This window comes from Lissotriton vulgaris, chromosome 9 (assembly GCF_964263255.1).
Source record: "Lissotriton vulgaris chromosome 9, aLisVul1.2, whole genome shotgun sequence".
NCBI classification, from domain to species: domain Eukaryota; kingdom Metazoa; phylum Chordata; class Amphibia; order Caudata; family Salamandridae; genus Lissotriton; species Lissotriton vulgaris.
Genome location: NC_141697.1, coordinates 948,362,029 through 948,374,135, shown reverse-complemented (window position 1 = coordinate 948,374,135; position 12,107 = coordinate 948,362,029). Strand labels below are relative to the sequence as shown.

General features: G+C 45.2%; 1 protein-coding gene across 1 annotated transcript in view; it reads right to left on the bottom strand.

The window, feature by feature from the left end:
* CAMKV (CaM kinase like vesicle associated) overlaps positions 1 to 12,107 on the bottom strand; it is a 594,306-nt gene that overhangs the window by 165,828 nt on the left and 416,371 nt on the right. Inside the window, exon 3 of the mRNA XM_086938801.1 lies at positions 11,214 to 11,345. Within this exon, the coding sequence (XP_086794927.1) occupies positions 11,214 to 11,345 (132 nt within the window). The remainder of the gene's footprint in view (positions 1 to 11,213; positions 11,346 to 12,107) is intronic.

Here is a 12,107-nt window from a genome sequence, read left to right as displayed (position 1 = left end):
CATGCGGTCCTGTGACCACACGTTTCCATCACTCAGCAGGGCCCCTCTGCCCAGCACGTCCTTGACCTGCATGGGCTTACTGTACTTGCTGTCTCCTTTCCTTTGTAGCGTGGCCAACTTTACTCGCACCCATTCACCTTTTTCCAATTCTGTCTCTTTCACGTTTTTTTCTGTTGTTGTAGTGTCTCGAGTAAATGGCTTGTGCCTTTTCCAAGTTGGCTCGCACCACTGCAGGGGACCACTCGCTCGTTATGGTTTTCTCCTTCCATACTCTATTGTCTCAGGTGAATGGTTCGCGGCCCCTCAATATTTGGAAGGGGCTGTAACCTGTCCCTGTGGGGGTGATCCTGTACGCCCACACCATGTGCCATATCTCCCTTTCCCAGTCCTTGTTGTTGGAGATAGCAGCCTGGACCGATCCGTTCACCACTCTGTTAAATCGGTCTACTAGTCCGTTTCCAGCAGGGTGGTATATGGATGTGTGCTTGGCTAGTATACCATTCCTCTGCATGAAGTTGCTCCATTTCTCTGATCTGAATTGGGGGCCATTGTCGCTTAGGATGGACTTTGGGATACCTTCCCTCACAAAAGTGTCAGCCAGGAACTTTATAATGGTCTCTGCGACCATCGCCTCATCTATCTTCAACTCTGGCCATTTCGAGTACCTATCCATGAGGACACACACGTACTTTTGGACTCCGTGTACGTCTAGGATCGGGCCCTGAATATCCACTGACAACTCCTCCCACGGATTCCTCGGGGGGTCAAATTTGCCAAGAGCTGGGCGCAGTGGTTTGAGTGTTTTATCTGCTCCTTGGCACTGTGAGCAGTCCCTGACGTGCCTCTCGGCCCTCACGTCCATCCCTGGCCACCAGTAGTTTTGCTTGGCCCTCAGCTTCAATTTTCCAATTCCCAAGTGTCCTTCGTGGAGCATGTCTAATAGTTTGGGGATAATGCCTGCCGGGGGGATGACCTTCTCCCCCCGTACACAAATACTCCTTTGTCGTCCATCGACAACTCTTCCCTGACTTCATAGAATGGTTTGAGGTCCCCACGGGTCTGTCTTTTGTCTGGCCATCCCTTTGTGATATATGATTTCACTTCCTTTAGGGTCTGGTCTTCATCGTACGCCTCCTTCCATTCTTGATTACCCATTGCTTTTTCTAGGTCTTCCGTGAGTGCTACCAGTTCTTCTATTCCCGCTTGGTCTTCCCCGCTCGGCTCCATGGCCGATGCTCTACTCAGGTAGTCCGCCACTTTGTTCCTACTGCCTGGGATGTATTCTACATCATATCTAAATTCTAGCAGTTTCAGAGTCATTTTGGAGATCCTGGGCGTTGCATTGGCGTGTCCGCTGGATGTTAGCACTTTCAGTAGGGGCTTATGATCCGTTCTCAATTGGAACCGTGTGCCCCATAGGAACTGCCTGAACCTGGTCATAGCCCACACGACTGCCAGCATTTCTTTTTCTATTACACTGTACTTCTTTTCTGTTTCACTCAGCGTGCGGGATGCAAAGCTGAGCGTCTCCATCCTTCCTTGACCTCGGTCTTGCATCAGGACGCCGCCCAGCCCCTTGTCGCTGGCATCAGTGGTAAGCACTGTCTTCCCTTGGGGGTCATATCCTTGGAGTGGTACTGCCCCTGCTACTTCTTTCTTGATGACTTCAAATTCACCTTGTGCTTCCTCCGTCCAGCGGAATTCCGTGCTGTCTCTCGTCAGCTGCCTCATGTGATGGGTCTTGGAGGCGAAGTGCTGCACAAACTTGCTATAATATTCCGCCATACCAATAAATGATCTGACTTCTTCTTTGTTGGTGGGCGGTGGCGCTTCACAAATCGCTTTCATGTTCTCTGCTTTCGGGGTCACCCCTCGCACCCCTATTTCGTGTCCCAAGTAGGTCACCGATTCCATTCCAATCCGGCACTTCGTCCATTCGGCTGTGAGGCCCTTACCCTCTAGGATCTTCAGTAACTTGCCGAGATTCACATCATGATCTGGTCTGTCTCGCCCCATTACCAGGATGTCGTCCTGGAAGTATTGGACGCCGTCCGTGTCTCTAAACAGTTGGTGCATTAGCTTCTGGAACACTGCAGCCACCGAGGCCAGCTCGAACGGCATGCGGCCGAACTGATAGCACCCAAATGGGGTGATGAACGATGTTAGTTTGCGGCTCTCCGGGTGTAGTGCAATCTGGTGGTAGGCTGAGGTCAAGTCTATAGTGGAGTACCACTTGATTCCCCTGGTGCTGGCCAGCATCTCCTCAATTCTAGGCAAGGGGAACTTCTCCACCACAATGTTCTTGTTCAGTTCGCGCAGGTCGACACATAGCCTGACCTTCCCACTTGGTTTCATTACTACCACCAGGGGCGCCAGCCACTCCGCACACGTAATCGGTTCAATGATCCCTTTCATCTCCTAATTCCTGTAGTTCTACTTGTACTGCTTCTCTCACCGCCAAAGGCACATTTCTCACTTTGTGGGCGACCGGTACGGCATCTTCCTTAAAGATAATCTTGTGTGAGAATTTCTCCATCCTTCCTACTGTGCCTCCAAATACTTTGGGGTACTCACTTCTCCATTTGTCGAGGTCTGGCCATGTTTCCGGCTCTGTAAATAGTATTTGTTCTTTTCCTCCAGGATCCAACTTGATGCCCAGGTCGCCTTGGTCCAGCCATCCTAGGACCGAGGGTCCTCTCTCCGATATGTAGAGTTTGCAGAAAGCGGACCGGCCTCTAAACTCGAATTTTAATGGTCTGAATCCTGCCATGGGTATGCGGTCCCCATTGTACGTGACTGGGCGGATATCCAGCTTTTCCAGTTCTGGGCCTAGATTTGGTGCAAAGCTCTCCTCCCACACCACTCTCTGGACGAGGTGTAGGGCGAACCCGTGTCGGCCACCACGCTTATCAGAATTCCCCCTATCGACATTTCCAGGACAGGCTTCGTCGTTCTTCTACGATCCACGCTCAGCACTTGGCCATCCACGCTCAGCACCTGATCGTAGATGCAAAGTACCGTGACGACATCTTCCTCTGTGCCTTCTTCTTGTTCTTCGCTTTCTTGACCAATATATTTCACCAATGCCTTTGAAGCCTTCCTCCGACATACCTTCTCATAGTGGCCCACTATGCCGCAGTACATACATTTGGCGCGGAATGCTGGGCACTTCCTGTCGTGCGCCTCGTGGGACCAGCTCCCACACCTGTAGCATGACTTCTTGTTGCTTCCCGCCTGTTTTCCTGGGGGGCCTGGATTGCCTTGCCATTTGTTGGGTCCCCTCACCGACGACCCCTTGTACTTGTAGTCTTTGCGGGGCTCCTCATCATCTACTATGTTTACCATGGCGCTAGGCGCTGTTTCCTTCTTCATTGCCTCCGCACACCTGCGCGCCAACTCTGCTCTTTTGACGATTACCATCACCTCCTTTAGTGTGGTGTCCCCGCTGGCCCATAGCTTGTCCTGCACTGCTGTGCTCGTGGTGTGCATCACCACCTGATCTTTAATGAACTCCTCTTCCCAATTGTCATATCTGCACGTGGACGCCAGTCTCTTCAGGGCCGCCACATATTCCTCTACCGTCTCCCCTGGGCGTTGTTTTCTTTGCTGGAAATTGAACCTGTCCACCGATACACACACCGCCGGTCTGTAGTTTTCATTCAGGTCGTTGATGGCATGGGCATACACATCATCATCAGTGCTTCCTCTTTGTTTTGGCACCAGGCTCTTGTAGATTCTCAGACCTTCTGGGCCTAGGTTGAGCAACAGGAGGCGTTTTTTTCTCTTGGGGTTGAACTGTTCCTCATTCTCGTCTTCCAAGACTCCTATAAAATTATCAATATACTCTCTTCAGTCCTCCCACTTCATTAGTGGTTCCCCTGGTCTGGGCAGAAATTGAACTGGCGCCATTGCGTATCCTGCTTACGCACTCATCTTCTCACTCTTGATCGCGGGTTGTGTGTTCCCTTGGCTTCTGGGACTCCCCGGTGTGTTGTCCTGCTCTTCTTTACTTGCATGGGCCTGGGGACTACCTGCGTCAGCCCCCTCACTCTTTTGGAGGTATCCAGAGCGGTTCTCCCTGTCTTGTGGATTGTTGCGTGATCTGGCGTGCTTAGCTTTGTGCCTCTGGGGTCTGTCCACCCCCCTTAGCTTAGTTGTTCTGCCCTCCTGGGTGATTCTGGGGCTCTGTCACGCTCTTTAGGGTGAGGTACCTGTGTGGTAGCTGTTGGTCTCTTTCTTGACCACTTGTTCCTCTGGCCACTTGTCTCTGTGGTCCTGCTCGCTTCTGAGTGTCTTCTGTCCACCGGTGTGGTTGATGGTTCCCTCTGTGGCTTCTTGCTGTGGGGGTTGGTTCTCTGTGGTGGGTAGGGGTCTATCATCCCACACTCGTCGCCATTGTAATGATGGTATTACCCCAAATGAGGACGCTACAGCAGATGAGTGATTAACCAGTATTTAATAAGAATTATTGCCTAAAGAGTGCCGAGCCGCTAGCTATCGGTTCTCGGCTTTCGTGCCACTGAATGCGCGATGCGCGCGCAGCCCCAAACATGGCCGCTAGCACGTCACGTCGGTGCGTGACGTGCAACCACTAGACCGCGCCACCACACTTGTCTCTCCCCTCTCAATCCTGTCTAGCACTCTTTTTATCAACCTCGGCGAAATGAATGGCTGTTTCAGATCAGTTGGAATTTAGAATTGTAACATACATGAGGTCTAACCACCTTAACCAACAATCCTTCACAGTCGCCCTCCTGCCCTCCTCTTCTCTCACTCTTATAACTCTCCATTCGCCCACCTATACCATACCTTTCGAGACACCTCCGTTTGTATTTCTCCACTTCACTCTGTCCCGCCTGGCATCCATTTTTTCAATCCTTCTCTCACACCGTGCTATTTTCATTCCCACCATCTCATATTCTTCTGGTCTTTTGGCTCCTGTTGGTGTTCCTCCTCCCTTCTGTTCATCTTCTTTCCTTCAGCACCACTCGTTATCCCAGTTTTGGTTTCCAATAAGGATTTTATTGGGGTGGGTTGAAGAAAGTTTCTACAGTTTTCCAGTATTGGTTAAAGGTCTATGCCATGTACTAGAATGTCATCTACTGTGAACTGGCATCTCTTGATAGCCTTGTAGGCAGGGCTGGACTGGGAACCCAAAGCAGTCCTGACAGTGTTATAGGACCAGCTCTGAGGGGAGGTGCAAGTGAGAAGCGATACTGCTTTTGGTACTAGGGGCCAATATTGCAGCACTGGGGCAAAACCGGCCCCAGTAACAAAAAACGTCCTTCTTTGTTGCAAAACCGGCCGCTACCATTCCATCCTCCCGGGAAAAAACGTGATGTTTGCTACGGCCTGTCCAGCCCTGCTTGTAGAGCTACTAGCCACTCTCTACTGCTGATGAAGGTTTGCTTTGGGTGTTACTTATACAATTAATAATGAACGAGCTAACACAGAGGGGTGACAGAATGCTGTGCCATATAGGTTCTAAATACATTTAAATCATAAATATAAATAAAAACATTAGCACATTGGTTAGAAATACAAAAACATAACAGTAAAAAAAATAAGGAGCCCAATCGGATAACTTCGACAAAATAAGATTCAACACAAATGGCATTTCTGGACCAATTAGGTGGATGAGTGAAAGCCTGGACAGAGAATGAGTAAGCTAAAAAGCTGTAATTGTAACTATTTGCAAATATACTGGGTCAAAGGCACAGCAGATTCATGTGGCAGGGAAATACTCAACTGTTGTATAGAATGAAAGAAAAGATTTCCCTAAAACCTAGAATGAAAGAAATAAGAAATATCTAGAATAAAGCATTACCTATAGTTCACACCTAGTCAATGTTGATCATGAACAGGTTGTATCTCAGAATGTAAATAACTAAAATATAATCTGACATAAATATTGTGGCTTTAATATCACTTACAGAAAGTGCTCTATTGAGTGTGGACTTTCAGATAAAAACTCTAGTGAAGCAATATTTTAGCACAGTATATTTAGGAGATTCTTGGGAGATGATGTTTAGGTCATGATATTCTAGTACCGTATCACCGAGGATACATGCTTTTCTAAGTTAGGAGCCTAAAACCTGCTACAAACCAGCCCAAACCAAAAACTGTAATTCAGGGAAAGTCACAGCATAGCTAATAGATTGATGTAATCATTTTATTTAGAATCCATCACCAAATTTACAACATGAAAGGCTAATTGAAAGTAGACAAATTGGAAACCGTATGCGTCTGAGAAGACAAGCGTTAATGTCAATCGATAGGGAGATAATCATAGGTTGACCATGGAATGGAATTGTCGGTAAACAATCTAGAGTTTGATCTGCTGCAGTAAGATGGGTCAGTGTGTTAAGCAATTGCTGCCGACATCTTAGCTTGATCTGCTATCACAATTTCAAATCCCAGAAAGGCCAACTCTTCCTTTCATGCTCGATTGGTAAACAAATTGAGAACCATCGACAATGGTAACAGTAACTTGTGTTATTTAGAGTGCTTAGCAATAGCAAAATCTTTGACATCATGAACTAAATGGAAACAAGAATTAAGATGTATTATAATAGTAAAATTGATAGTGATCTGATTGTGTGAGTTTTGCAACATGAACCTTTAAATATAAAGATTACATAGTATGAAGCCCAAAGGTCTGTCCACCTTTGCTAACATTTATAGTGACAAAAAACAGGTTGGTAATGAAAGTGAAGGCACTTAAGACCTTAAATAGCAAACAGAGGTCATGTTTAGATAATATTGACAGTTTTCGAACTAATGTTTGACTTGGGTACCTCCATCCATTTCCAAGTATCCCAATGAGGATGCGGTTCCACAAATATAGTAAAAACTTTGGAATTAGTAATTTAGGAATTAACCCTGAGGAACTCAACGTGGGATAGGGAGTTTTTGACCTGGAGGCTCCTAATTCCACACTCTGAGAGCTATCATTCCACAAACATTGTGAAACTCTCCCTGTCCATCTTATGTCATTCAGCATCAGGCAATTGCTTTCTGAAGTATGACTCCTGGTATGTGGAGTGCCCAAAGGCCAGGGTAAATATGAAATAGCCCTTGTTCTAGATGCTTCGTAAATCTAACACAGCCTTGGACAGGGCTGTCCAACATTGCTCCACATGAGCAAGTGCCTTGACTAATCTTTAGGATACCCAATGACTATGTGAAGGATATACATTTGGATTAATTGAGTGTAACTTTATTATTATTATTATTATTATATATTGAAATTTATAAAGCGCTCAGCTACCCAGAGGTTTCCCGGCGCTAGGGACAAGATGAGAAGCAGAGAAGCGGCACAAGAGATTCAGCAACAAAAGATTGGACAATCTATTGGTTAAACAACCAGGTCTTCAAGTCCTTACGAAATTTAAGATAACTAGGTTCTGTACGCAGATGAAGTGGAAGAGAATTCCAGAGAGATGGAGCTAGGTAAGAGAACGAGCGTCTGCCCATTCTGGCTCACTTAATCCTGGGTACCTGGAACTTATGCTGGTTAGAGGAACGGAGGACATGAGAAGGAAAGTAATGGTGAACTAATGTTCTAAGATAAGGTGGAGCCCTACCTGAATGGATTCTGTGCATAAAGCATAAAGCCTTGAACTTTATACGTCTTTCGATGCAGAGCCAATGCAGGCTACGCAAGGAAGTCGATGTAGAAGATTTATTAGGAAGTTTGCACAATAGCCTAACCGCTATGTTTTGCACCATCTGAAGTTTCTGTATTACTTCCTTGCAGGCACCCAGATAGAGAACGTTACCGTAGTCCAGTCTAGATGTTATTAGTGCCTGGACTACGGTTTTTTGTGTATCATGAGGGAGCATCCATATGATCTTCCTTAGCCACTTGAGGATAGTGACACAGGTAGCCGAGACTCTGATCGCATGTTGCTTCATAGACATTCGGCCATCAAAAATGACGCCAAGGTTACAAGCCGTTTTGGAAGGAGAAGGAAGAGAGCTCATCTGAGGAGGCCAGTGATGTGAGCCCCATAGAGCTGTATTATTGCCAAACAACAGAAGTTCAGTCTTTCCCCCATTTAGTTTTAGTTTATTTTCAAACATCCATTTGGCAATATTATTGAGTCCAGAACATAGGGAAGATGGATTAGAATGTGAGTGTGAGGAGAGTGAATATATAAGCTGGGTATCATCAGCGTATGAGTAGATGGTGAGCCCAGCTTGTTCTGCAATAGAGGCTAACGGACTGATGTATAAAGTAAAAAGTAAGGGACTCAAAATGGAGCCCTGGGGGACTCCGTATTTAGAATAGTGTATTTTGGAAGCAGATGTGGTAGAGAAAACTTGAAAAGTTCTGTCAGAAAGAAAGCTAACAAGCCACTTTAGGGCCAAGCCAGTAATACCACAGGATTGGAGAGAGTTGAGAAGGATCGTGTGGGAAACCGTGTCAAAAGCGGCACTAAGATCGAGTAAAATAAGTGCCACGGTTTCCCCTTTGTCAACTTGGCCACGAATCGTCTCAGAGACACCTAACAGTGTTGATTCTGTCGAGAATCCTGACCTAAAGCAGGACTGAGAATGATGGAGGAGGTTCCTGGACTCAATATATTTGGTAAGTTGAGAATTGATGTGTTTTTCTAAAATTTTAGAAACAAATGGTAGCAATGATATAGGGCCGAAGTTAGATGGATTTTCTGGATCGGTGTTTGCCTTTTTAAGCAAAGGTACTATCATCGCATGTTTCCATGCCTTGGGGACCTTGGCTTCCCTTAGAGATGAATTAAGAAGTTCCAAAATAAGATTAAGATTGGAAGTATCCAGAGCTTGTAGAACTTGTGGGGGGATAGGATCCATAGGGGAACCTGATTTAATTTTAATGATAATATCATTAAGTGTGGTAGTGTCAAGAAGGTCCCATTTTGTTAGCTGCTGATTGGAGTTGCTGGATGTTTGGTCCAAAATATCAATTTTGCTGTGGGTAACCAGTTCAGGCTGCTCCGATGGTGTGGAGGTAGGAGTTAAGTCACGAAAATCAGCATAGATATTATCGATTTTAGTGATAAAGAATTCCGCCAGAGTATTACATTGCATGTAATCCAAACATGGGGCTTTTGGCTGGCATGTATTGCCCGAGAGTTCTTGTACAGCTTTAAAAAGTGTTTTGGGGCAATTATGTGCATTCAAAATAGTAAGGTTAACGTGTTCTGCCCTGGCTATCTTGCAAAGTGCATGATATTTAGCTAAGGCGGCTTTGTACAATTGTTTAGTATGAAGATCATAATGAATGCGCCACTTCCACTATAAGTTTTTACAAGTGTTTTTTTCCCTTTTTAATGATTCATTGAACCATGGAGCGGGAGGGTGGTGCAAATTGTACTTTTTCTTACATTGTGGAAGGCATGCATTAACAGCTGAGGTAAGCCAGCTATGAATGCCAGCTTCCTCCTCGATGTTATCTATAGTTGTAAAGGGCCTGGAGTTATCAAGGCAAGAATTAAGTTTATTGATGTCCAGATTTTTCCAATTTCTGGCCACCCATATGTTAGCATAAAAATATGCCATGGTTCAAAGCTTGTCAACAAAAGTTGGATACCCCTAGCATAGGGGTCTCCAACCTTTTCTGTGACAAGACCTACTTATGTTCAGTGAAAATCATCCTGAGCTACTAATACTATTGATGTGCAAGTGAGCACCTCATCCAAGAGTGCCTGCAGTGATCGCATCTCAAGCAGTAATGTAAAAAAGGCTTTGACTAATTGAACTGAAATATTACATAGGTAGTACATATAAACCATAGCTGCAAATCCCTGGCACCAAGGTATACATAGGAGTAAAAAATCTCTCCAACTCAAATAATAGCTTGAAGCACATTTTTTAAATTCAACTGTTTTTCTACAGACATTAGCTTATGAGTTGTGAAAATACACACATTTTTGTCTTGAATACATGTTTTTTAATTTTGGTATGCATATAATAATTTAACCAAGCAGTCTTAGGCTGGGCTGCATGCAGGAGAGCTATTCACCTCACAGGTACCTGGAGAGCTACTTGCAGCTCACAAGCTACTTGTTAGAGACACCTCCACTCCAACTTACATAAGAAAACTTCCTAGATCTGAGCTTTATTGTACTTGAAAGCTAGGGGTAGGGTTTTTAGTGGTCAGGAAGAATGGCGCTCAGACTAATGCGTGTGGTGTCTTCTATTTACCTGAGTAGGTACGGTGCCGCCAGGTCGGGGTAATTACCCAATAACCCCCGGAATTGTGTGAATCGAAGGATCCACACTGGAAAATGAGCACAGTCCTGAGCACACGTGGTGGCAGATAAACTGTGGCGATCCACGAGGCGTATGTTTGCTGTGAGGCGGGTGCGCCTGTAGTGTGGTAGAAGCGAGGCCGGAAGACAGTGGAGCCGTCTGGATAACCCGGGTTATCCAGACGGCTCCAGTGTATTTGCTTCCAGGCCCTGAAGAGTCACAGGACCACTCCTAGTGACGAAACATGTGTCGGCTGGTTGTTTGGTTCAATACAGTCATTGCTTCATGATAAAAAACTTTTCAAACTTACACTGATGTTGACCACTGCATTTATAATACGTGTAAGACTTCCACAAACTTTGTTATATCCCTACCAAGGGTGCCCAAGACTGTGCTCATCTAGTGTACCTGAGTTCAGAAAAGCACCACAAGCCATTACGTTTGCGTGCTGAACAAGACACACGTTCCCTGTAGGTCCTTTCATTTATAACCTCTGTAATTTAGTGTTTAGGATAGACACTATAACTTCATATATCAAGTAGCATGCTGTATCGATGCTACTTAGGGTAGTCAGTGAAAATGCACATTAATTTAGCTAAGTTATTGATGAAGGTATTTGTAGTATCCAATGCTTAATTTGAGCCGGTGGTTTTCGGTGCTCTGCGCCAGAACTTAATTGCCAACACCCTGCTTGTAACAGTCTGGTTAATTTAAAGAAGACCACAACAACAGTTAATTATTATTTTAATATAGATTAAAAATTACTATTACCTACGACCCAAGCCATTCTTATAGCGTGGGGGCCTGGAATAGTCGTTGGCAGCATGGCAGGGGCAATGTTTAGTGCAAGCTACAGCGGCCTCCTGACAAGAGCCCTGGCACTACTTTTTATTTTTATTTTACAAATTAAGCACTGGTAGTATTGCAACTGATATAACACACTACCATTAAACAACATCATCTTTGAAACCACTTACATCTTTAAAATGATGATCTCATTTTTGGCTGCCTTCCGCACTTTTCGGCCATCTCGTTTCAAAAACTTCTTGCAGGTGAAGACTTTTCCTGTTGTTTTTTCTTTTGCTCGAAAAATTTCGCAGAATTCTTCCCTGCAAAAAAGAATGAATGTTCAAGTATGTAAAATGTTCTAATGGCACAGAAACCTTTGCACCATGCAAACTAATTTAGAGTATGTGACACAAGAAGCTACTGATATTGAAGTAGGACATAGTAGCACAGATACACTGAGCCATATTCATGACAAAGTGTTGCAGTGCAGTGCAGCAAGTCACCTTGTTGCGCTGCGTCACTGGGAAAGGGTAGGGATGCACTGTATTTAAGGCAAATGGCGCATTCCTGTCCTTTCACCCTGTGCTGTCGCACAATGGGATACCTAGCGCCAACGCAGGCACCCTTGCACCATGGTGCAAGTGTGCATGCATTGCATGCAAGATTTTCTTCATGAAGGAAGGTGCACCTTCCTGCACAAAAACAGTCCTTGGAGTCATATAACTCTATGTGTGCTGCAGAATGCAGCACACATCACACATAGAAAGTGGAAGTAAAGAGGAGAAATAAAGATATTACTCCTCGTTACACCTCTCCTGGAGAGGCGTATTTTTTTGGGTCATTCCTAGATTTATCAGGTTTGGTAAATCTGGATATGCATCAAAAACCATGAGAGTTGCGTGGGAACAACCATGCAACGCCCATGGAATGCTTCTCTTGCGCAGAGTAATGTAAAGCAGCAATTTGCACTGCTTTGCATTAATTCAGATTTTTGAAGCCATGCAAAGTGGCTTTGAGTGTCTTCAAAAACCTGGCTTAAAGGTTTGCGTCATGCGCGTACCATGTTGTGTGGTGCAAGCATG